This window comes from Bos mutus, chromosome 14 (assembly GCF_027580195.1).
Source record: "Bos mutus isolate GX-2022 chromosome 14, NWIPB_WYAK_1.1, whole genome shotgun sequence".
Lineage (NCBI taxonomy): Eukaryota > Metazoa > Chordata > Mammalia > Artiodactyla > Bovidae > Bos > Bos mutus.
Genome location: NC_091630.1, coordinates 1,061,176 through 1,088,342, shown reverse-complemented (window position 1 = coordinate 1,088,342; position 27,167 = coordinate 1,061,176). Strand labels below are relative to the sequence as shown.

At 40.8% G+C, this 27,167-nt stretch overlaps 1 protein-coding gene across 8 annotated transcripts in view; it reads right to left on the bottom strand.

Annotated features, from left to right (window-relative positions):
• Positions 1 to 27,167, bottom strand: part of TAF2 (TATA-box binding protein associated factor 2) — a 104,320-nt gene that overhangs the window by 21,293 nt on the left and 55,860 nt on the right. For 6 of the 8 annotated variants that reach the window (XM_070382873.1, XM_070382870.1, XM_070382872.1 and 3 more), the window contains 6 exons: positions 26,542 to 26,611; positions 23,350 to 23,459; positions 17,810 to 18,039; positions 16,363 to 16,518; positions 15,774 to 15,879; positions 13,212 to 13,334 (listed from right to left, as the gene is read on the bottom strand). In XM_070382873.1, the coding sequence (XP_070238974.1) occupies positions 13,212 to 13,334; positions 15,774 to 15,879; positions 16,363 to 16,518; positions 17,810 to 18,039; positions 23,350 to 23,459; positions 26,542 to 26,611 (795 nt within the window). The remainder of the gene's footprint in view (positions 1 to 13,211; positions 13,335 to 15,773; positions 15,880 to 16,362; positions 16,519 to 17,809; positions 18,040 to 23,349; positions 23,460 to 26,541; positions 26,612 to 27,167) is intronic. The other 2 variants (XM_070382874.1, XM_005908669.3) reach the window with 1 other exon arrangement.

Here is a 27,167-nt window from a genome sequence, read left to right as displayed (position 1 = left end):
TTTGAATACTGATAAAGATAATAACTTCTAATGACTAGAAGTGACTGATCACCACTGGAGGATGTTAGCCAATTTACTATTTTGAAACTGACTAAATACACAAACAGGGAGGCCTGGCGTGCTGCGATTCATGGGGTCGCAAAGAGTCAGACACGACTGAGCGGCTGAACTGAACTGAAATACACAAAGAGAATCACGTCTTCTCTTTCCTTGGCATATGAGCTATCCCAATGGATAACAACAGATCACCCAGCTTCACAGAGATAATCAACTTATAAATAAAAACAGAAGATGAAGTAGAATATCACAATCTTGCAATCCTTACTGAATTAATGGACGGATGCTTTGAATGTATTACTGGCTAATCTCATATAAAAAGTCAACTAGACACGGTGCACTTCCAGATGGAAGAACACACCACCATCCGAAAACCTGAATCCAATTAAGCTTCCAGATACAACTACAAATTTAAAGGAAATACAGAGGACTCTAACATTTTAATTATACCACAGGTATACAATTAGCAAAACACAGACTTGAAAACTACAGATCAAAACTCTGGTGTTTACAACAAATACATTGTAAAGGGGGAAAAAGAAAAAAAAGATGGACTGGAAACGTTTAATTTTAAAGATGTAAAGGATGTATCTGCCAACTGCTTATGTGGACAAGGATTCAAACAAATAAAGCATTAAAAATAATGGCATTTATAACTCAACTGAAATGTACACAATGACTGAATATTTAATGATACAAAAAACCTTTATATTTTAAAGTACAAGAATATTATCATGGTTATCAGTTTTTAAAGTCCTTATCTTTTACAGACACACACAGAATTATTTATGCACAAAATATGTGAGATTTGTTTCAAAATTATTGAGAAGGGTAGAAACAGGGTGGCTATAGATTAAACAAGACTGATCATTTCTGTAGCTAAGTAAAGGTTAGAGGAGGTTCTTTATACTACTCTGACAACTTCACAGTTCCAATAAAATCATTTTTTAAAAAGAACAAGACAAATTAGCACTATCTGTAAAAATGATTAAATGCTTATATTTTTAATTTAGAAAGTTCATTCCTAGAAACATATCCTACAGATGTGCTCATGCATAAGTGCAAAGAAATATATACAAAAATACTCATTAAACTAGATCAGATAAAACCTAGAATTACTCTATCATCATACTAACCTTCAGCTCTTTTAAGTTTTCATTTATATAGACAATATATATTTTTTGTTTAATTTCTTTTCTGAATAATTTTTACCAGGTCTAATTCAACATGGTAAGAAAGTACAACTTCTCTCTCATGTGAACCGGTGTAACAGTCAGATGTGAGCTTACTTTCATACTAGCATCATGATGTGTTATTCCACAGAATCTCTATTGGAAAAAAATGTGTCTATTACCATCCCCATGATATGAACAGTAACATGCACAACTCCACATACCAATCATTTTAGGGGTTTACAAGATGCCTCAGCACTTGTCCACTCACGGTTAGGCAATACTCACTTAAAAGCTAATGAATGCCCTTTTAAACTAAAGCCCTGTGCTATTCACCTGAAACTAACAGAACACTGTAAACTGACTAAACTCCAAAATAAAACAAAAATTAAAAAATAAAGTTAATGACAGCACTTTTAGTGACTCAAAACATATGTCTCTATTGCAGACAGAAGAGACTTCAGGAAAAGAAGATACAAGTAATTCACAACACTGTAATTTGCCCATTTCAAGTTACAGAGAAAGAACACAACAGACGTTCAGTTTTGTTGTCCATCTAACATAAAATCTTTCCTAGAGGCCTGCGAGTTCACTGTGGATAAGGGTTAGCTGCAGTCAATTTAACAAATGCAAAACAAACAGAAGAGGTGTTTAAGACAAGCTTTTAGAAGCTTTCCAGCCCATTTGATAAAAGTGCTGATAACAGTGAGTACCCTGCTAATTCCATTAAGTTCATCACATTGGGTATATGTTTATATTTAACACAAAACCTGCAGTTTCTGTTAGGAAAAGTCTGAAGTCTGTTTTTCGGGCTCTTCAAATTTAAAAATAAGTGTAGAATTGTGTCATTATAATTTAAAGAAAAAAATCCAAGTCTTTTTTTAGTTTCAGAAGAAAGAACTCTAGTCTTCCCCCTCGCCAAAAAAAAAACAAAACAGGATTTCTGTACCATGACAGTGCCTTTCTGACTGTTAGGTAACCAGCAACCCCTTCTCAGCACTGCAGGAGCTCTGCTCCTCCCTTCCGGCAGAAAGCAACCCCAGGGGTTGGTTCCCCTCAGCCCCTCCTGTCACGCCCCTCCCTTGCTCCCAGTGCAGCCCCAGGCGTGGGCATGGCGGGGGAGGGGCGCCGGGCCGAGGAGAGGTGTGCACAGTGCACCCAGCCCCGCAGCCCGCCGCCGCCGATTCCCTCCCCAGCTCGGGAGAAGGTCAAGTAAAATGACGATGAACACTCCTGCTGCTCCTCTGTTCTTACCCCAAGTGGCTGAACTCACCAAACATGCTCTACCCCTGCCCTAAAACAATCCCTTCCAGGGACGGGGGAGCCTGGTGGGCTGCCGTCTATGGGGTTGGACTGGGCTGCACAGAGTCCGACAAGATTGAAGTGACTTAGCAGCAGCAGCAGCAGTGAGTGCAAGGGGGAGGGGTTGGAGAGCACATGGTGACCTCTGCTCTCCTTGGCAGGGTCCATCCCTCCCAGATGATGTCTGCACACATCCCAGCTCTCAGCGGACATCCGGCGGGCCGGCCCTAGGGCAGCCAGCTCAGAAACAGCGAGCGCCAAGCCTGGAGCCCAAGGAGACAGCGTAAATGAGGAAGCAGACTGCCCAGTGGAACACAAGGGACCAATGGAGTGGACAGCACATCCCAGCCTAAAGCACCTCAGTTAACTCTTTTTCTAAGAGAAGCTGGAAATGTAAATCTTTATCTGTAATCTCTTCATTTTTAGTCAACTACTTCAAAAATTTTTTAAGAATTCTATAGTCAAATAAAAGGTGCTTTAGTTGGATGAGCTTGAATAAGGCCCTGCAAACCTACTTGTGAACTTTTATCTAGAATCACCAGCGATCTGAGAGAGCTCACTGTGCCCCTCACCAACACTATAAGCCTCCCTGCCAGAACCCCAGGCCAAGGTCGCTACCACAGCAGGAGACCCCCAGCTTCTGTTCCTCTTTTACTGCCATCATCATCTGGGCTGGGTTAAAGCTGTGCTTCTAACATTCCAAAATACAAAAGATCTTCACAACCAAGATAATCACGGTGGTATGATCACTCACCTAGAGCCAGACATCTTGAAATGTGAAGTCAAGTGGGCCTTAGAAAGCATCACTAGGAACAAAGCTAGTGGAGGTGATGGAATCCCAGTTGAGCTATTTCAAATCCTGAAAGATGATGCTGTGAAAGTGCTGCACTCAATATGCCAGCAAATTTGGAACACTCAGCAGTGGCCACAGGACTGGAAAAGGTCAGTTTTCATTCCAATCCCAAAGAAGGGCAATGCCAAAGAATGCTCACACTACCGCACAATTGCACTCATCTCACACGCTAGTAAAGTAATGCTCAAAATTCTCCAAGCCAGGCTTCAGCAATACGTGAACTGTGAACTTCTTGATGTTCAAGCTGGTTTTAGAAAAGGCAGAGGAACCAGAGACCAAAGTGCCAACATCTGCTGGATCATGGAAAAATCAAGAGAGTTCCAGAAAAACATCTATTTCTGCTTATATTGACTATGCCAAAGCCTTTGACTGTGTGGATCACAATCAACTGTGGACAGTTCTTCAAGAGATGGGAATACCAGACCACCTGACCTGCCTCTTGAGAAACCTATATGCAGGTCAGGAGGCAACAGTTAGAACTGGACATGGAACAACAGACTGGTTCCAAATAGGAAACGGAGTACATCAAGGCTGTATATTGTCACCCTGCTTATTTAACTTCTATGCAGAGTACATCATGAGAAACGCTGGGCTGGATGAAGCACAAACTGGAATCAAGATTGCCGGGAGAAATATCAATAACCTCAGATATGCAGATGACAACCACCCTTATGGCAGAAAGTGAAGAGGAACTAAAAAACCTCTTGATGAAAGTGAGAGTGTAAAAGTTGGCTTAAAGCTCAACATTCAGAAAACTAAGATCATGGCGTCTGGTCTTATCACTTCATGGGAAATAGATGGGGAAACAGTGGAAACAGTGGCAGACTTTATTTTTTGGGGCTCCAAAATCACTGCAGATGGTGATTGCAGCCATGAAATAACTTACTTACTTCCAAGCTTACTCCTTGGAAGGAAAGTTATGACCAACCTAGACAGCATATTCAAAAGCAGAGACATTACTTTGCCAACAAAGGTCTGTCTAGTCAAGGCTATGGTTTTTCCAGTGGTCACGTATGGATGTGAGAGTTGGGACTGTGAAGAAAGCTGAGCACTGAAGAATTGATGCTTTTGAACTGTGGTGTTGGAGAAGACTCTTGAGAGTCCCTTGGACTGCAAGGAGATCCAACCAGTCCATTCTAAAGGAGATCAGCCCTGGGTGTTCTTTGGAAGGAATGATGCTTAAGCTGAAACTCCAGTACTTTGGCCACCTCATGCGAAGAGTTGACTCACTGGAAAAGACTCTTGCTGGGAGGGACTGGGAGCAGGAGGAGAAGGCGACGACAGAGGATGAGATGGAGGGATGGCATCACCGACTCAATGGCCTTGAGTCTGAGTGAACTCCGGGAGTTGGTGATGGACAGGGAGGCCTGGCGTGCTGTGATTCACGGGGTCGCAAAGAGTCGGACACGACTGAGCGACTGAACTGAACTGAGTGCCCTTTCTCTTAGAAACACTGTTAACACACAGTGGCTGGGTTTGATACTTCTATTCTTCTGTATAGTGTAAGGTAAAAAGGGTTTTTGTTGGCTCGTTTGGGAAAGTTACCTATCAAATACAACAACATGTCTACCGGAAACCTGTTTTTAGAATTCCAAAGTAAAATACAGGTATGAGTTAAACTTTTGGAACACTATCATTTGTAATATGAATGTTTTCTAAATTCTTATAACGTCACTGATGAATTTTAAGACTTGCTCAGTGGTCACTGGTGCTTCCCTGGTGGCTCAGATGGTAAAGAATATGCTTGCATTGCAGGAGACCCTGGTTTGATCCCTGGGTCAGGAAGAATCCCTAAAGGAGGGAACGGCTACCGACTCCATTACTCTTGCCTTAAGAATTCCATGGACAGAGGAGCATGGCAAGCTACAGCCCATGGGGTCGCAAAGAATGAATCATGACTGAACGACTAACCACTTCAGTGGTCACAGGGTACAGCAGAAATATATTTAAGGGAAATTACAAAGGCAAATTAAAGAGTATATTCAAAACTAAATTTTACAGATCAGTCCATATAACACACTGGTGACGTACGAGGACCCCACACTGAGGCAACCAAGGCCAAAGTGTCAGCGCCTTCGTGCTCCTCACCACTGCGCTCTCCTCTCCTCTCCAGGCGTCCCGTATGATGCTACGAGGACTGAAAATGCCAAGAGGTTACACAATAGGTAAAAAGGTATTTGTAAAGCACTGTAAAACAATGACACACAGGTACACTGGTGGACACAAAACGGTGGTAAGATTTGCTCCTGTACATAGGCTAGTATGCACATCACTAGGAAAAACCAAACCAACTCACTCAGATTTCTCACTAGAGTAAGAATTTATCAGGCGGAATTTATTTTTTTAAAGGCATGGAAGGTAGGTGGAAGTGTCACTCTCCAATCATAGCAGATTGAGGTTTGAAATGCCCTAAGCGTTGTCATTTTAAAAGATGTAGAAAATTTTTCATGTCTGATAAAATCTTAGTAAGTATAAGGATAACAAAGCACAATTATTCCAAACCCCAAAACAAAACCAGAGAATACAAAATTGGCAAGGGAGGGCCAAGCAACGTCAAGATTCATGTATTAAAGCTAAGTGCTAAAGTCTCCAGCTGACTTCCTTCTGAAACACACTCTGTGAGCAACTGTTACAATAAATGACAGCAGCACACAGAGAGACACGGCAACCAGCAGTCCAGGCGTCAGACGCACACACAGAGACGGCAACCAGCAGTCCAGGCGTCAGACGCACACACAGAGACGGCAACCAGCAGCCCAGGCCTCAGACGCACACACAGAGACGGCAACCAGCAGCCCAGGCCTCAGACGCACGCACAGAGACGGCAACCAGCAGTCCAGGCCTCAGACACACGCACAGAGACACGGCAACCAGCAGTCCAGGCCTCAGACGCACACACAGAGACGGCAACCAGCAGTCCAGGCCTCAGACACACACACAGAGACGGCAACCAGCAGTCCAGGCCTCAGACGCACGCACAGAGACGGCAACCAGCAGTCCAGGCCTCAGACACACACACAGAGACACGGCAACCAGCAGTCCAGGCCTCAGACGCACACACAGACATGGCAACCAGCAGTCCAGGCCTCAGACACCAAAGTACTTTGAGGTGCAGCTTCTGTTAAAGTCTCCTACTCATCATAGCTGGCCCCTAAGCTCCTCAAGGCAATAAACAGTTACTCTTCTGTTTATATGATAAAAACATGGTTTATGTGAGCAAAATCCATCAGTTGGCACTGGGAAGCCTGACTAATGACTTTTGGAAAAAGTATTCTTTACAAACACTTTTGCTTGTGTATCTTGGTTTTACTCCCTGTCCCTCCAAAACCTGAAGGCTGAGTCTCCCTTCATCAGCATCACCTGTTTACTCTACTTGGACGACAATCTTCATTTTGTAAGAATAAGAACAGAATAAACAGAAGACAATGTAAAACAGTCAAAGTAGGTAACACTCACATCTGAACGCAATTCTTTCGTAAACCTAAGTCCAGTAAGTATGAAATAATTTAAAAGACAAAATACGTTAGTCTTCTAGGTATATACAGCATCAAGTCTCCATGACTGATCATGAATGATGAACTGTAAAAACCGTCATGGGGAGGGTGAGAGGAGAGATAAGTTGACTATTTTATAAAATTATAAAGGTATAGATCTGATAGTTTCTAGGGAAGCTGACATTTTTCAAACTAGAATATTCTTAGAGAAAGCACTGCAAGGAAGGAGTAAAATGTTACATCATAGGTATCTTTAAACGGCATAATGCAGAGCTGGAGCGGCAAGCGGCCGAGAGGAAATACCCACGTCCAAGGTCAGAGACACCCCAGTAAGACGGCAGACGCTGACAGAGGGCATTAGAGAGCAGACAGACAGAAACCACAGTCACAGACAACTAGCCAATCTGATCACACGGACCACAGCTTGTCTAACTCAATGAAACTATGAGCCATGCCCTTTAGGGCCACCCAAGACGGAAGGGTCATGGTGGAGAGTTCTGACAGAACGTAGCCTATGGAGAAGAGAATGGCAAACCACTTCAGTATTCCTGCCTTGAGAACCCCATGAACAGTGTGAAAAGGCAAAAAGATAGGACCCTGAAAGATGAACTCCTCAGGTCGGGAGGTGCCCAATATGCTACTGGAGATCAGTGGAGAAATAACTCCAGAAAGAATGAAGGGATGGAGCCAAAGCAAAACAACACCCAGTTGTGGATGTGACTGGTGATAGAAGCAACATCCGATGCTCTAAAGAGCAATATTGCACAGGAACCTGGAATGTCAGGTCCATGAATCAAGGCAAACTGGAAGTGGTCAAACAAGAGATGGCAAGAGTGAATGTCAACATTCTAGGAATCAGTGAACTAAGATGGACTGGAATGGGTGAATTTAACTCAGGTGACCATTTTATCTACTACTGTGGGCAGGAATCCCTTAGAAGAAACGGAGTGGCCATCATGGTCAACAAAAGAATCCGAAATGCAGTACTTGGATGCAATCTCAGAAATGACAGAATGATCTCTTCGTTTCCAAGGCAAACCATTCAATATCACAGTAATCCAAGTCTATGCCCCGACCAGTAACTCTGAAGAAGCTGAAGTTGGATGGTTCTATGAAGACCTACAAGTCCTTTTAGAACACCCAAAACAGATATCCTTTTCATTATAGGGGACTGGAATGCAAAAGTAGGAAGTCAAGAAACACCTGGAGTAACAGACAAATTTGGCCTTGGAGTACAGAATGAAGCAGGGCAAAGGCTCACAGAGTTTTGCCAAGAGAACACACTGGTCATAGCAAACACCCTGTTCCAACAACTCAAGAGAAGACTCTATACATGGACATCACCAGATGGTCAACAGAGAAATCAGACTGATTATATTCTTTGCAGCCAAAGATGGAGAAGCTGTATACAGTCAGCAAAAACAAGACTGGGAGCTGACTGTGGCTCAGATCATGAACTCCTTATTGCCAAATTCAGACTTAAATTGAAGAAAGTAGGGAAAACCACTAGACCATTCAGGTATGACCTAAATCAAATCCCTAACGATTATACAGTGGAAGTGAGAAATAGATTCAAGGAAATAGATCTGATATAGACAGAGTGCCTGATGAACTATGGACGGAGGTTTGTGATATTATACAGGAGACAGGGATCAAGACCAACCCCAAGAAAAAGAAATGCAAAAAGGCAAAATGCCTATCTGAGGAGGAATTACAAATAGCTGTGAAAAGAACAGAAGTGAAAAGCAAAGGAAAAAAGGAAAGATATAAGCATCTGAATGCAGAGTTCCAAAGAACAGCAAGGAGAGATAAGAAAGCCTTCCTCAGCGATCATGCAAAGAAATAGAGGAAAACAACAGACTAGGAAAGACTAGAGATCTCTTCAAGAAAATCAGAGATACCAAGGGAACATTTCATGCAAGGATGGGCTCAATAAAGGACAAAAATGGTATGGATCTAACAGAAGCAGAAGATATTAAGAAGAGGTGGCAAGAATACATGGAAGAACTGTACAAAAAAGATCTTCACGACCAAGATAATCACGATGGTGTGATCACTCACCTAGAGCCAGACATCCTGGAATGTGAAGTCAAGTGGGCCTTAGAAAGTATCACTAGGAACAAAGCTAGTGGAGGTGATGGAATTCCAGTTGAGCTATTTCAAATCCTAAAAGATGATGCTGTGAAAGTGCTGCACTCAATATACCAGCAAATTTGGAACACTCAGCAGTGGCCCGAGGACTAGAAAAGGTCAATTTTCATTCCAACCCCAAAGAAAGGCAATGCCAAAGAATGCTCAAACTACCACACAATTGCACTCATCTCACATGCTAGTAAAATAATGCTCAAAATTCTCCAAGCCAGGCTTTAACAGTACGTGAACTGTGAGCTTCCAGATGTTCAAGCTGGATTTAGAAAAGGCAGAGGAACCAGAGATTAAGTTGCCAACACCCGATGGATCATTGAAAAGGCAAGAGCGTTCCAGAAAAACATCTATTTCTGCTTTATTGACTATGCCAAAGCCTTTGACTGTGTGGATCACAACAAACTGTGGAAAATTCTGAAACAGATGGGAATACCAGACCACCTGACCTGCCTCTTGAGAATCTGTATGCAGGTCAGGAAGCAACAGTTAGAACTGGACATGGAACAACAGACTGGTTCCAAATAAGAAAAGGAGGACATCAAGGCTGTATATTGTCACCCTGCTTATTTAACTTCTATGCAGAGTACATCATGAGAAACGCTGGGCTGGATGAAGCACAAGCTGGAATCAAGATTGCCGGGAGAAATACCAATAACCTCAGATATGCAGATGACACCACCCTTATGGCAAAAAGCGAAGAAGAAATAAAGAGCCTCTTGATGAAAGGGAAAGAGGACAGTGAAAAAGCTGGCTTAAAGCTCAACATTCAGAAAACTAAGATCATGGCATCCAGTCCCATCACTTCATGGGAAATAGATGGGGAAACAGTGGAAACAGTGTCAGACTTTATTTTTGGGGGCTCCAAAATCACTGCAGATGGTGAGTGCAGCCATGAAATTAAAAGACGCTTACTCCTTGGAAGGAAAGTTATGACCAACCTAGTGAGTGAGTGAAGTCACTCAGTCCTGTCAGAATCTTTGCCATCCCATGGACTATAGCCCACCAGGCTCCTCCGTCCATGGGATTCTCCAGGCAAGAATATTGGAGTGGGTTGCCATTTCTTTCTCCAGGGGATCTTTCCAACCCAGGAATCGAACCCAGGTCTCCCGCATTGCAGGCAGATGCTTTAACCTCTGAGCCACCAGGGAAGCCTTGACCAACCTTGACAGCATATTAAAAAGCAGAGACATTATTTTGCCAACAAAGGTCTGTCTAGTCAAGGCTGTGGTTTTTCCAGTGGTCATGTATGGATGTGAGAGTTGGACTGTGAAGAAAGCTGAGTGCCAAAGAACTGATGCTTTTGAACTGTGGTGTTGGAGAAGACTCTTGAGAGTCCCTTGGACTGCAAGGAGATCCAACCAGTCCATCCTAAAGGAGATCAGCCCTGTGTGTTCTTTGGAAGGACTGATGTTGAAGCTGAAAGTCCAATACTTTGGCCACCTGATGCGAAAAGCTGACTCATTTGAAAGGACCCTGATGCTGGGAAAGATTGAAGGCGGGAGGAGAAGGGGATGACAGAGGATGAGATGGTTGGATGGCATCACTGATTCGATGGACATGAACTTGGGTGGACTCTTGGGAGTTGGTGGTGGACAGGGAGGCCTGGCGTGCGGCAGTCCATGGGGTTGCAAAGAGCTGGACACAACTGAGTGACTGAACTGAACTGAGCTGAAATGGCATAAGAGGGGACAATTTTTACCCCTCTCTTCTACGATTTCAAAGTTTTATATAATAGGAGCATATTATTTTTGAAATAGCAAAAAGTGTAATTTAAAAGTCTTTAAGTCAAAGCAATTTTAAGGAAGAAATGTGAAGCTGGAGAAATCAGGCTCTGTGACTTCAGACTATACTCCAAAGCCACAGTAAACGAAATAGTATGGTGCTGGCACAAAGACAGAAATAGAAATCATTGGAACAGGATGAACGTCCAGAAATAAACCCTTGCGCCTACAGTCAATTAACCTCTTACAAAGGAGGCCAGAATATACAATGGAGAAAAGACAGTCTTTTTAGTAAGTGGTGCTGAGAAAACTGGGCTCCCTATAAAAGAATGAAATTAAACCATTCTCTAATACCAAATACAACAGCAAACTCAAAATGGATTAAGGATCTAAATGTAAGACCAGATACTATAAAACTCCTCAAAGAAAATGATAGAATGATCCTAGACAGAACACTCTATGACATAAATCACAGCAATATCTTTTTGTATACTATCCTAGAGTAATGGAAATAAAACCAAAAATAAACAAATGGACCTTAAAAGCTTTTGCACAGCAAATGAAAAGACAACCTACAGAATGGGAGAAAATATCTGCAAACTATGTGATAAGGGATTAATTTCCCAAATATACAAACAGCTCACATAGATCAGTGTCAAAAAAACAAACAATTCAATTAAAAAACTGGGCATAAAATCTAAATAGACACCTGTGCAAAAAAGACATACAGATAGCCAACAGGCACACAAAAAATGCTCAACATCACTAATTATTAGAGACATGTAAATCAAAACTAAAATGAGGTATCACCCCACTCTAGTCGGAATCAAGTGAAGTCGCTCAATCGTGTCTGACTCTTTGCGACCCCATGGACTGTAGCCTACCACGCTCCTCCATCCATGGGATTTTCCAGGCAAGAGTACTGGAGTGGATTGCCATTTCCTTCTCCAGAGGACCTTCCCGACCCAGGGATCGAACCCGGGTCTTCTGCATTGTAGGCAGATGCTTTACCGTCTCAGCCACCAGTGGAAATGCTATGCTATGCTGTTTCCGACTCTGTGCGATCCCATAGACGGCAGCCCACCAGGCTCCCCTGTCCCTGGGATTCTCCAGGCAAGAACACTGGAGTGGGTTGCCATTTCCTTCTCCAATGCATCAAAGTGGAAAGTGAAAATGAAGTCGCTCAGTCGTGTCTGACTCTTAGCGACCCCATGGATTGCAGCCTAACAGGCTCCTCCGTCCAGTGGGAATAACCATCATCAAAAGTCTGCTACTGCTGCTGCTGCTAAGTCACTTCAGTTGTGTCCGACTCTGTGCGACCCCATAGACGGCAGCCCACCAGGCTCCCCCGTCCCTGGGATTCTCCAGGCAAGAACACTGGGGTGGGTTGCCATTTCCTTCTCCAATGCATGAAAGTGAAAAGTGAAAGTGAAGTCGCTCAGTCGTGTCCGACCCTCAGCGACCCCATGGACTGCAGCCCACCAGGCTCCTCCATCCATGGGAGTTTCCAGGCAAGAGTACTGGAGTGGGGTGCCATTGCCTTCTCCATCAAAAGTCTACTTACATTAAATGCTAGAGAGGGTGTGGAGAAAAAAGAACCCTCCCACAGTACTGATGAGACCACAAATTAGTAGAACTACTATGGAGAACAGTATGGAGGTTCCTTAGAAAACTAAACACAGAGTTATCATATGATTCAGCAGCAATCCCACTCCTGGGCATATATCTGGAGAAAAGCATAATTCCAAAAGATACATACACTCCAGCATTCATTAGCAACACTATTTACAAATGGCCAAGACACGGAAGCAACCCAAATATCCAGGGACAAATGAATGGATAAAGATGTGGACTACCTTGGACTATTACTCAGCCATAAAAAAGAACAAAATAACGCCATCTGCAGCAACATGGATGGCCCAGAGATCATCACACTGAGTAAAGGCCAGAGAAAGACAAATATATGATATTATTTATATATGCTATATATATATATATACACCAATGAACTTATTTACAGAACAGAAACAGACCCATAGACACAGAAAACAAATCTGTGGTTACCACAGGGGAAATGGGGGAAGGCGCAGACTAGAGCGTGGGATGAACAGACACACTATTGTACAGGAGACAGATGACCAGCACGGACCTGCTACACACACAGCGCAGGGACCAGCGCTCCGCACTCTGTAATAACCATGTGATCTGAAAAGGAACGCATACACTTAACAGAGTCACTGTGCTGTACGTCTCTGAAGCTAACACAACACTGTGAATCAAAAATAATTCAAAAAAATATACATGCAGCTTGTGTTTGAAGAAAGAAGTCTGTTAGATAATATAGTAATGAAAAGCAAGCCCTCAGGTCTATAGTTTTTAATGTATTCTTTACATTGATGGGAGAAACTTTATGAAGTTTATAGATTCATTCTTGAGCAAAATAACGACGACAGTCATAGTACTTTACCTGTTCCCTTCCGTGGGAGTTCCATATTCCACTGGGGCTTTGTGGTGGGCGTGCCATCACAGCCTGCTGAGTGCTGGGGTATCAGAGCAGATCGTGAGTTAGCTGGCCGATATTTGGAGAGCCCTAAGATGCAAAAAGAGGAAACCGGGGATTTATTTCTTTACTTCCAAAAAGAAGAAAACAGTCTACCTTAAAACCAGTTATCAGTTCAACAGTAAAACTCTAATAATAAAAAGGATATTATTTTTTAAAACTACTGAAAATCCCACTTGATTTAATCCTTTGTCATGGTTCTAATATACTTAAGTTTGAGAAAAATAAACGTTCAAGAAAGACAGTTCACCTGAATGAACTGCTGCACACATAAACTGGAGTTTATATTCTGGAGCAGAACCATGTCATGTCACGGTTTTTATTATTTATGTGGAACTTTGCATCCAGTTAAGCATGCCTGTTCTCCCCAAAATTTATTAATAAATTCCATTATAATATTTAACTGACAGATCAAAATAATTTAGGGATTGTACAGATATTTGAAACATGGAATGTTCCAGTGGTAAGCCATGAAGAGTGCTGTCATACCAGGAGACCCAGGCTCTAAGTCCAATCATCCAGATCAGACCAACAGTCCTCTGCTTGTGTCTCACTTTCATGCGTCACACGAAAAGTCTAGGATTGGGATCTAGCACTGAGTTGGCTATTACCTGGGTATGTCATTGAGGGCAAATTATTTAATATATCTCTGGTTAAATTTACTTATCCATAAAATGGACAGAATAGAAAAATAATTGTTAAGACTGCTTATGGTTATGAAAGCCAAAGAATTCATGATCTTTCCGTTTTCAAATATAATTAGGTTCATATTCTTTTTGATGCCAATTCTCAAATTCTACTAGTTCATCCCAGATTTTACTAGATAGTAAAAAAGGTCTTACAAACAAAACTAAACAAAAAACCAAACAAAACGCAACCAAGGTGGGTAAGGGAGAGTTGTACAAATATAACATGTTTTAAAAAAAGCCATTCAAACACAAAGATCATAAAAGATAACCACATCGAGCATGAAGTATAAATAGGATTTTCCAGTAAAAAAAAAAAACAAACAGGAATAGTACCAAAAAAAGAAAAACAGTCATATTTATAAAGAAATATATCATAAACTTGAATTATAATGATAATAATTAATAATCATTTAAAATGGTAATTATAGTTAAGTATCCTTTATCACAATGACAATAAAACAGTATACGAAGTACAGAGCATGGTGATAAATATTGATGAATTACATCTTTATGTATCAATATGGGTGAGTTTCAGCAGCATAACGTTGAGTGAAAAAAAGCTAAGTCATGTTGAGTATCACACAGTTTTCACGTAATCCAAAAACTAGGCAAAGTAAACATATAGATCATATATCTGTGTGGTACACTGTACAGAAAAGCAACAGAATGTTGAAGGAAAAACAGCTGAGATACCATTTACTTACTCGCAATGCAAAGAAGGTGAACAGAATCAGGAGAGAAGCACAGAGAGAACGGCCACAGAATGGAGAACGCCACACAGGTTAATGGGGGGTGGCGGGCTCACCAAGGCTGGCTTTATTACTTACTGTACTTCACAACTACAAGCAAGTTACACAAAGCTTTATTTCTGAAAACTTAGAAATGTTGATGACATGAACTACGTGTAATCTCTTCAAAAAGCATTATGGCAATAACACCAAGAGCACGAAAATCTTCTAAAGATAAGCACCTTACAATAAAGCTAAAATTCATCTTTTTACCAAAAATATATTTTAAGGGATTTATCCTAAGCATAATTTGACAAAAAAAGAAACAGAAACTTCTGTATGAAGACACTCAGAGAGAATCACTTGCATAAAATTAAAGTCTGAAACAAATGGCTGCCCACAGGGAAATAACAGGTAAATTAGAGCGTATCAGCTCGGTACTGCCTCAGGTAATGTTTTCCATAGAAAAGATTGTGATGTTTGAGAGATGTATGCAAAAATATAATATGACATGTTACATGGAACAAGCAGTCAAGAAAATAAAGTAGTTGTGTTACGGGCTGCATTAGTTGTAGTCAAGAAGTTTTATATATAATTACAGTCACATTATTAAAAAAAATTGATCTCTTATTTTATTTTGAGGTTAAGTCTAAACCTCAAAAAACAAAGAAACAAAAAACAGAAATTAAAGCTACTGGAAGGAATCTGATGAATGGATTTTTGAAAAAACAAATCTAGAAGTAAGCCAAATATTTAAAAAGAACCAAAACAAAGTAGAAAATCAAAAGAAATACTTGAAACAATCGTATCCCTTTGCCGCTATGTGTTATCTGGTACAGCCCTGTATTTTATCCTGGCCGCCTCTGAACTGTGCAGCTACTCTCGACAATAAGGCAGCTGGTACAGCCTGTATTTTATACTGTATTTTAGCCTGTATTTCATCCTGGCCGCCTCTGAGCTGTGCAGCTACTCTCGACAATAAGGCAGCACACCTCCACAGTGGTGTCACGCGGCCACTCCACCAGCCCAGTGAGCGCAGTGCACCGTCTTACCTGGAGTTGACGGCCTTTCCAGCATGTTTAAATGATGGGAGATGAATGCCTGGCTATCATGAACAGTATCCATATCAATCTCTTCCTCGTCTTGAGAACTTGAAAACTACAACACAAACAAAACAAAGGAGGAAAGGAGCCATTGTTTCACTTTATGTCTGGATTTCTGCTCTCAGGAGAGGCAGCAGAAAAGCCGCAGGATACAGCCCCAAAACATTTAAAAGGAAAAGTGGTCTCCTTCCCAGAAAGCATTAAGAGAAAGAGAAGATGACGCAGCCCAGCCTCCACAGAAGCTGACTGGGGACGACTGGACGTGCACGAGCGGCTGAGGTCTGCCCTGCGCTGTGGCAAGAAGCAGCGAGCTGCGCAGGCTGTGCACACAGAGCTCCTCCCCCAGACAGAGAAGACGCGTGTGGCAACAGAAGTCTGACCATCGGCTGGAGTGTCTTAGATGGACACTTGAGTTCTTTTACGATTTAGGCTGTCCCACCTGTTCCTGCGAAGGGAAAACCACTGCGAGTAGTCACAAGGGTGTACAAGAAGGTGAGCGCCCTACGCTGCTCATACAGGTGTAGCCTGTATGTCTTACTCTGATTTTGAGTTTGACTTTACTGCTATCCTCATTCTTCTCCAGTATTTGACCAGGCTCTAGTGGGGACCCCAGTGGTGTGTCAGCCTTCCTCTTCACTCCCTGCTGATGAGCTGACATATTACATGAGGCTTCCTTGGCAAGGTGATCATCTTCCTGTGGCAATATTCAAGATTAAAATTAGATTCCTGAAGACAAGTAGCTCATGTTATAGCTGAAAACTAAGACCTACAGCAACCATGCAGATTAGCACACGCCCCAGTGCCTGAAAGTTGTCAGCAACGGGCTAGAAACGAACCTCCCCTCCCCGTCTGCTGGTCTTTCTGGGAGGAGAAGGGAGGTATGAAAGGGAACTTTTAAACTTTCCCCAGAGCATACACATTTTGGTGTTATTTTCCCCTCTTATCTGGAAGACTCCAAGTATGAAAGTGGATAAATCAACATACATGGACAAGAATTAGAAACATTCATTTCCACTGGCTTATAGTCAGATACAAAAGAGCTCTTTAACGAGACTTTTTTTTTTTTTCTATGAAAAGATTTGTGTTACTTTACATAACCTGAACTCTAGGATACATTTTAAATTTACAAAAATAAGTATGATTATATTTCAGAAAATCTAGGTGAATAACTTCTTTTAAATGACTATTACTAACTAGCATAAAGAGAAATTCACGTTTTAAAGTGTCAAAACACCAGTAGGGTATTGCCAGGTAAGTAATCTGGTCTAAATATTGGTGAAAAATGAAGCTTGAAGCACTGGGGACATTGTGTCACCAATGAGCAAGAGGCTTCTGGAAAACTTTCTTTAAACTACAGTAAAATAATTGATATGGATCCTGAAGGTCTTTCTACAATAAAGTCTCATAATTTCATAATGCATAGTTGGAAATAAAAGTTTTTGTAAAAGCAAACACATATACATATACATAAACTAAAAAAAAACATAATGCATTTCTCCTCCCCCAATCAGCAGATTACATGTTCACTGGACCATTCATATTATCTACTTATTTACTAATGATTCAATAAGCAGTCATCAGGCACTTCTCAAATGTTTAGAATGACGCTATTAATGCAAAGTAGCAAAAAAAAGAGAAAAGTCAAGGTCCTGTGTACAGACAAGTTCGGTTAATATGTAATTGGTTAAATGTTCAATTTTCTACTACTCAAAGGAGACACGTTATGCTCCAGCACAGAAAGTCACTGTCATCACGAGCAGTGGGTGGACTGGCATCACAGCACCTGCTGCGCTGCCGTAGGCAGCTGTCAGCAGCTCTTTAGAGACTGTCAAGTGCTGAGACAGTGTCAGCCAGCACTTTTTAAAATGGTGCGAGAAGCTGTTAGTGGCTCTAAAATCCTCTAGTTCTAAAGAAACAATTCTCTTCTTTGGAGCTCTAAATAATAAAACTATTGATACTTTTTCCGTATCACATGTGATTCTTACAGGGTTCTGAAATCCAACTAGCTGTGTGTGACTACTTGGATTCACCGCAGCTTCTTGGTTGCCTGCTATGGCCTCTGGAATGATGGTTGGATTCAAGACAGCTTTTTTCTCTTTCAAATTAAGGACCAAGCCAAGTTCTGGCAAGGGTAAGCAGGAAGGTCTACTGAGGCCAAAAAGCGTGAAGTACAAGTCCACAGCGCCACACCGCAACCTCCAGTCGTGTGAAGTGCCTAGGAAACAAACAACAGCAATAACAAAAGGTCAGCGTGCACATCTATCCACACGTGTAGATGTCCAGAACCTGTACAAATGGAAGGGAACAGAGGGTTATGATGCCTAAAAGGAGCTGCCTACTGCCCTAGGCCCCAGTGGCAAGCCCTCTACTGTAAAGATGCTTCCTACCTTAACACCAGGTACCTACACAGTCACAGAAACCATAAATGTTCTAAGGAAATACTGAATTTTACAACTGAAAAAAATCTAATTCTTTCATTCTCCTACGAAATAAAAATTAGACACCTACTATATTTAAAATCTGAAAGTAATAAATTTGAGCATTAGAATTTGTTTCCAGGAGTAGCATTCATGAGGCTCTTGGTGTACCATCTTCCTAACATGCTATTAAAGATGAAAATCAGACAAGGTGAACAGGGAATGAATGAACGTGGAGCAGTTAACCAAGGAGGAGGAATTAAAAGGAAGATTTAAAGCCAGAAAAAAAAAATACTATTTTTGGAGTATTAAGACTTATACTGGGCTTTTCTGGTGGCTCAGATGATAAAGAATATGCCTGCAATTCAGGAGACCTGCGTTTGATCACTGGGTTGGGAAGATCCCCTGGAGAAGGGAATGGCAACCCACTCCAGTATTCTGGCTGGAGAATTCCATGGACAGAGGAGCCTGGTGGGCTACAGTCCACGGGGTCGCAAAGAGTCAGAACTGGTCCACATTCATTCATTCTCTGTTCACCTTGTCCGATTTTCTTCTTTAATAGCATGTTAGGAAGATGGTACACCAAGAACCTTCATGAACCCCACTGAACCCTACACTGGAAACAAATTCTAATGCTCAAATTTACTACTTTCAGATTTTAAATATGGTAAGAAACCCTACGACTATTTGAAACAACACAAGTCTAATCTCAGATTTATTGTAGGAGTGTCTGTTCAATACCTACATATTTGTGCTGTTCTACTAGGAACGTGTTAAAAAAAACAAACAAACCAGCAAACAGCAGAGATGGCTACAGGCTGGTAACAGAGATGGTAACTTGTATTGGCCAGAGGAAAGCTGCATCTGCAGAAACTCAGTCTAAGGCGGCTGAGAGACTTCTCAGCTTCTCTGATGAGTATCCGTGTTTCCACCTCTGAAATTGGGGTTGTGGTCTCAGAGTATACCTCACCCCACAACAATGGCAGACCAGAGCCCGGGAACGCCAGAACTCCTCCCGCTCGCCTTTCAGTCCCAGTGGGGCATTCCAGGTGGGCACTGCCACCACACAGAGCTGCCAGGATGAGATTATCACCTAGGGTCAGATAATGACTATGGTTTCTAGCCAGAATTTAAAATGACCTAGAGAATTCAAAACAGCTGAGAAGAAATATTCTTCTAGACAAGAAAAATAAACCACATAAATAATTTTGGCCAAGAACGAGGGTTTCAGAAGAGTACCACAATGTTTTAAAAAAGAGGAACAAAAAGGAAAGACATTGCTACAGTAAATTCATGACAGTTAATAATTTTAAGTTTTGTGGTTTTCAGCAACAAATATTAGAATAAGTAAATAAACTGCAATCAAGTAATGATTTTCATGAGATATACTCTAACAGACCCCGGGTCAGGAAGATCCTCTGGAGAAGGAAATGGCAACCCACTGCAGTATTCCTGCCAGGAAAATCCCATGGAAAGAGGAGCCTGGCGGGCTACAGTCTGTGAGATGGCAGAAGAGTCAGACCTGATTTAGCAACTGAACAGCAACCATAACACGTAAGTAACTATTACATTAACATGGGTGTGTACTTTCAATCGTCAGAGGAGTCACAATTTTACAGAGCTCATACTATATATACTCCTCTGTATTAGGCACTTTGCACATCAGGAAACAACTGTCAGTCTTACTTGAGACATCTTTGATTTTGCTACCATGTGGTAAGGTAACAGCAGATGTACAATACTGCTCAAGAGCTCTGAGAAGCATGAGAGAAACCAGAAATGGGAACAGTATAGAGAGAAGGTAAGGATTTTACACTGGAAATCCATTTCTTTCTCTGGAATATCCATACCTGGACACTTTAATGGACTGAAATTGCCCCATGTTTTGGGGGCCCTCATTACTGTCCTCCTCCATGCTTTTCACACATGGAAAGGTTCCACAGAGGACAGGGATCGGATTCCTGGACCTTCATCACAGAGGCTGGAGGAAATCAGCCCTCTGAAGAACAGAATGAAGGCTGCCGACACAGCAAGCCCTCCGTGTCTGCCACTCGGGGTAGAGCAGGAAAGGACGCCCACCTCAGACGCTCTATCAGTAAGGAAACCAGAACGGCTTAGGGCGCACTTACGACTGGAATAAGGCCAAAGCTTGGAGGGGAGTGTTGCCCAATTATGTCAACTGCAAATAACGATTCTGGAATCTTTATACACTGTAGACGACGTCGAAACCAGTCATGAAACGGAGTATGAACTCTTAAAAAGTTTTTTTTAAAGAAGCATTATCTCAGTTTTAAAAAGCAGGTGGGAAATGTATATTCTGGTGAGCCGGGGCATCCTGTTCCTGAGGGTCAGCTGAGGACCGCGAGACGGCACGGGGCATGAAGGCTGCTGAGAGTCCCCAGCCCCTAGAGCAGGCACGCCGCTCCTGTGTGTTTCCGTGTGGCTTTGGGTCTGGGTCGGTAACGCTTCGGGGCCTTCAATCTGGATGGAGGAGGCAGCACTGCTCTATTCTTATGGGGGGACCTTGACTGTTTCCCCTCCTCAAAAATCTGAGTTATAAATATTACAACTTAAGGCTGATAGGATGGAGTTAAAAAATAAGCAGTACTTCTGTTAAAATTATAAAACAGGAAAAAAATGAGAACATTGTATTTTAAAACCATGGAATAAAATCTTAAAATGGTTGTCACTTTACAGTGGCATTAAGTGGCAGAGTCAGAAAGGATGGATGGGAAGAGCAGAATGACCACACGACAGTCACGCTTGTGGAGCCTAACTGTACACATTTCTAGGCTTCTGTCATCAAAATGACGAGTTTACTGCAAAATATCCTCGGGACTTCCCTGGCGGTCCAGTGTTAGGACTCTAAGCTTCCACTGCAAGGTTCATGGGCTCAATCCCTTGTCAGGGAATCAAGATTTTATAAGCACGGCCAAGGAAAAGAAAAACATCCTGAAAACGGTGCCTTGATCAGCGTTAAAAGCAATCACCTCAGAAAATGAAGGAATGATCTTTTCTAAGATCAGATTTGTGATCTGAGGGATTTGTCTTCAGATACTTTCTGATTTGAGCAGAGACCATCCGCCCTGAGCACTGCCTCTCTGGCTCAGGCCGGCAGGGCGGGTCCCAAAGCATAACTGCAAATGATAATCCAAGGGCAGCTGCTACCTGAGGGAAGGATCACGGGGGAGGGATGCATGAGTGTTCCTTGCCATTTAAGTGATTTGAGTTGGGAGGGGTAGCTGGCAGATTAAATAACAAGTCTTCAGAATTCTCTAGGCAATCCTCTCATCAGTCTTCCCTGTCTAATGCCCAATGTTCTCCAAAAACATTAAAAAGAAAAAAACAAAAAACCTTCTCAGTTATCTGAGCCATTCCCACTGTTCATACTGTTCTGTTCCCCTTTATTTACACATCTGAAGAACAAGAGCAAAAAATTGTTTATGCCGATGGCTTCACTGATCTGTTCTGTTTAGATTATTAGCACAGAGAATTCCAAACCAAAGCAGTAACTGTACTTTATTCTGAACACTAGCAAAAATAAATACTAAACATCAATCAGAGCTTGAATTTGTATAACCACCATCTTCCAATGGAGTTCAAACGTTTTAATAGAGATTGCCCCGTTAATCTTAAACACACATTTATTTTGCCCATGAAACCTTCCCTAAGAAGTAATATGTGACTTCTTTGTACTTCATTATGACTGTCTGTCAAGTTGCACTCCCTCACAATCATGGAATCATGCATTCTTGCTAAGAATATACTCAACACAGTACAGTTCATGTCACATGCTGCTGCTAAGCCGCTTCAGTCGTGCCCGACTCTGTGCAACCCCATAGACGGCAGCCCACCAAGCTCCCCCGTCCCTGGGATTCTCCAGGCAAGAACATTGGACTGGGTTGCCATTTCCTTCTCCAGTGCATGAAAGTGAAAAGTGAAAGTGAAGTTGCTCAGTTGTGTCCTACTCTTCACGACCCCATGGACTGCAACCCACCAGGCTCCTCCACCCATGGGATTTTCCAAGGAAGAGTACTGGAGGGGGTTGTCATGTCACATTTTAACTGCTGAATGATCCTTTACAAGTTCATGAAGTAGTCACTAATGAGATAGGCAAGCAAGTTATCTTCCAATACTTTAGAGAGAAGGTAAAGCAACATATTTATTAAAATAAATACCCACTGCTCCCTCACCATCTATCTGTAGCAACTTCTCTCTAAGCCAAACACTTTCAGTCTAGCTTTAGATTGAATTTTAAATCAAAACCAATATTACAATTTCAACATATCGGAGACATAAAGCAAATTTTCTTTACATATATATTACAGTTACAATCCTACAGGAAAAGATCAGTGATTCAATTAAACAAAAATGTCAAAGAATATGAACACTTTACAAAACAGAAACTAGATAGCTCACATATATGAGAAGTACTCAACATAGTATCATTAGTATGTTAGCGTAACAACCTTTCAAGCACTTAATATGAACTAGTTACTGCATTTTACAAATAATAACTCATTTAATTTTCAGTTTGCAGAAGTACCTCTATTTTAAAATGAGAAATTCATGGGCTTAGACAAGTCACACTGAGAGCAAGTCATTCAGCTGAGGTTTAATCCTCAGCAAACTGGTTCCAGAGCTCATGCCTGGGAGCACTGACCGCCTCCTGACTGCACTCAGATAATGTAAATTAAAACTGTGACGATGAGATGCCATGGTCTCTACGGTGTAGAAAGCTAACACTGTATACTGCCCTGAAAAGGGTACGCGAGGAATTGGTTACCTCTGGGAAAGGCCACCAGGAGGACTACCGAAAAGAGAAAGAAGACTTATTTTTCCACCCTCTGTGACCTTCTGAAATAAACATAACAGTAAGACTGTGCAAGTTCATGTTTACAGATCTTTAAACATCTGAGACACTCTCACTAAATTAGTATTTCTGTTTCCTCAACTACCCTGTGGGGCAAAGTGTGTGGCTATGCCCTGAGCACATGTTACTGCAGCCACCACTGTGAAGGTAAGTACGGTAAGCAGTCTCCTTAAAAAAAATAAAATGAAAAAACTCCAATAATAAAAAGCTTTTTTAAAAGCCACTGCTCTCTTACCAGAATTCATAAGTTTCCAAAGTTGATCTACCAATGCTTCATTGCATAAGGGAGACTCCATGCTCTTAGTAAAGGGTGGGTTTTTAGTCAACATATTTAGAATTTTATGTCTGAAAGATAAAGAAAAATCAAATTTTTGCTAACTGTGAAATAAAAACATTTGAAAACTATCTCAAGTTTCTCCATCTTATTTTATCACCTCTCTTCTTAGACTAAGAACTTTCACAAACATTTAAAAATTATTCAACAGCTTGAAGTTTTTTTCTACATACAGTTGTCACTACAGAGATAAAATCACTTTTCTTTAACATATGAATTAAGTTAAACATATATATGATTAGAAGGGGAAAGTACAATACATGTAATACACATGACCACCACCTGCTTAACACACATGTGATTAACCATATACAGGCGTCATACTAAACGCTATGATGCAGTGGCAAAAGACAACAGTCTCTGTCTTTTTAAAATTTATGTTCCCATGGGGGAGACACAGGCTAAAAAATTTAAACTATAAATTAATATTTATATACATGGGTAGTGTGTATATACCTGGGTAAAGGAACAACTGTAGGATTTTATGGACAATTATTACTTGATGAACCTAACCTGGAGCAGGGACTCAAGAAAGTACCTTATAGAGATGATGTTCAACGTAGCTCTAAAGCATAAAGGGGTAATTACACGTAGTTAGTTTCTTTTCCTCCAAATTTTAAGGTTTCAGCCCCCAAATTCTGCAGAGCTTTATCTAACTCTAGTGATCTATCTAAATCAGTAATCCTGATATATATAATAACAAAGAATTTTTAATGTTAAAAGAGAGAAATTTTAAAAATCTGTACTTTTTAAAAGAATCAGTTCTTATTAAAGGCCATTTTGCTATTTGGAGTTTAAAAATCAACCAAAAGCCATAAAAATAAAATGCTGTATTTGAGGCAGGAGAGATGAATGTCACTGATGTTAAGAGAGACAGAAACAGCAGAAACAGAAATGTTTGCCTATCTTTAAGACTAAGAATCCCATCCCGTTAACAGCAGAGCACAGCAGTTCTGCATGCTGGGCACTCCGGGAGTGTAAATACTAGAACAGATCGGAGGCTGTCAGAGGCAGGGGTGGGGGTGGGTGACACGGGTGGACGGGATCAAGGGGTACAAATCCCCGCTCATCTTATACAGTAAGTCATGAGGGGATAACGTGGTGACTACAGTTAGTGACAACTGTGTTGCATATTTGAAAGATGCTAAGAGAACAGATCTTGAAAGTTCCTATAAGAAAAAATACTTGTAATTATGTATGGTAATGGATGTTAACCAAACTTACGATGGTGATCATTTTTCAAACTATACAAATAGAGAATCAATATGCTATGTGCCTGAAACTGTCAATTATACCTCAACAGAGACAGAGAGGAAGGGAGGGAGGAAAGAGAAGGTAACGATGACAGAGAAAAGGACGAAGTTTCTATTCAAAGCATAAAAACCAGAGGGGGGGAAACCCACAAAAAATATAGCGACTGATGTCCCAAGACACCAAATAACACACATACAATGCCATTAATGTGGTAACACTCCTATCCTGTAATCATTCACTGCTATTAAAGCTTTTTAAAGACGTGCTGACCTTTTTTAACTGTAACTATGAGCTGGATGATATGAAGTGAAGCCTAAGAGGTTCCCTATTGGTGATATGAATAAACCGTATCAATTATGAAGTAAACATGTCAAATACAATCATGAATGTATCTTTAAATAGATTTTCAGTTCACAGTATAAATAAATGTTCTTGAAACTTGAATATCATGAGCTCCACAACATTTCAAAAGCAATCAGACTGTATAGTATCTAATTTAGAAATACAACTTCAAATATTATACAAAATGGTCTTCAAAACGCAGTTTTGAAGTATGTGCCTTAATGTTAGTTCTTGATGTGACTTGAAAACATAAATGAACACATGACAAGCTACATTTATAATTTCTGTCCTACTTGCCATCAGCAGCATCTTATAAACTTTCAAATGCATGAGCTCTACCAGAAAACAGACGAGGCTGGCTTCCTGCCGACTCTCTTTCATGTAAACATGCACTTCAGAACGGGTGATTATGAGATTTTTGTCCACATCAACCTGGTCCTTCATATATATATCAATCCAAGGACAAATTATTTATAATAAAATTCAGATCACAAATTAAGAACCATGAAATAAAAACAGCAAAACTGTACAAAGAATATTTTTTAATAACCATTGCTTAAAACACTGAAATACACAAGGTGGCTTAACCAGGAACCTGCTACAACTAACCTGAAAAACAACTGCTGCTCAAAGGTTTCCCCGTTAGGAGCTGAGATCACCTACGTGTGCCTCACAGCGAGACGCGCTCCAGTGAGGTTAAAAGGCAGAGTGGATCTGTCTGCCTTTTCAGAAGAAAAACCTGCCAAGTGATGTGCAAACTTGAGCAAGACGACGCTTCTGGATCTATGTTCTCGTTTCCAGTTGGAATGGCTAAAATCTAAATTATTTTCCAGCTTTCAAATTTCATTTTATGAAACTGAATTAGTACAACAAATGAACACAAATTTGAGTCTATTAGGTATAAAGAAAGGAAAACAGATATAGTAAAAACTTTTAATCCTGCTTAAATACACTATAAGTATCCTACTTTGCAAAAGCAAGCAGCAGAAATGAACAAAATGAAGAGAATACAAAAATGAAAATAGTTACTAAGTCAGGACTGGAATTTTAATTTCCCTTATTTTCTAAATTTTTAACAATGTTGTGTTACATTTTTTGATCCTAAATCCATTTATTAAAAATTAGGATTTTATATGAGCAAGAAATGGAACAAATGGGACACAACAAAACACTGTTCTTATTTACTTTCAAAATACAGTGTATCAATTGATAAAGAGGTTTTATGATTTTTTTGATACATAAGGGATTTTCCCATGTGTACTAAAAAGGGTTACATAAGCTTTTCTTTAAATTACAATAGAAATCATGTGTAAAATTCAGGGAATTAATATATCTTTTAAAGTATCTTTCCAAAGGCAAACCAAATAAACGGCATGAGTACCTGGATAAGGTACTCCTATATTTTCAAAAACTAAGACTTAACTCCATGTATAATTTTCTGAAATTACTTACTTCATGATTTATAAAAACAAAATATTATAGCACAAAAACACTAACCTTACATAGGGTACAGGGTCATTCTGAACCATGGTAAGTAGCCACTGCAATTCTTCATAACTCCTGTCCACTGAAAACAAAAACAAGGAAACGTACTTGTGGTAATTATCACACATTAAACACGTGACAAGCAAGGAGCTCACACTTACTATGTAGGGCTCTGTCTCAGCCAGGTCTCTGATCAGAAATGAAGGATGTAGGCAATTTCTTACATTTTTAATGCAAGAGGCTACTTTGCAAGTTTTACAACTTGCATCTGTGCCATCTACAGCTGTGCCATCTATGCAGTCAAAGCATCAAAAACAGGACCAACCGTGTATTTTCCACTTAGGTTCAAATCAATGGCGAATACAACATAAGACAAAAGTGTAATTTATTAGAGCCCTAAATCAGAGATGAATAACTCTAAATGGAAATGTGTTTAAATAGAAGTGTGTTTCTAGATGCTCAGATCAAATTACAGAGGTTTGCTATTCAACGGTGTCTCAGTTGAATCACACAGTGAACCGCTGCTGCCCAAGTGGTTTATTTAAGAGCAGCCTTAACTTTTCAGTACAACATAAAAAACAGCTATAAAAACCAGTACTATGATTAACTTTAACAAAATTCACTATTTCCATTTACCT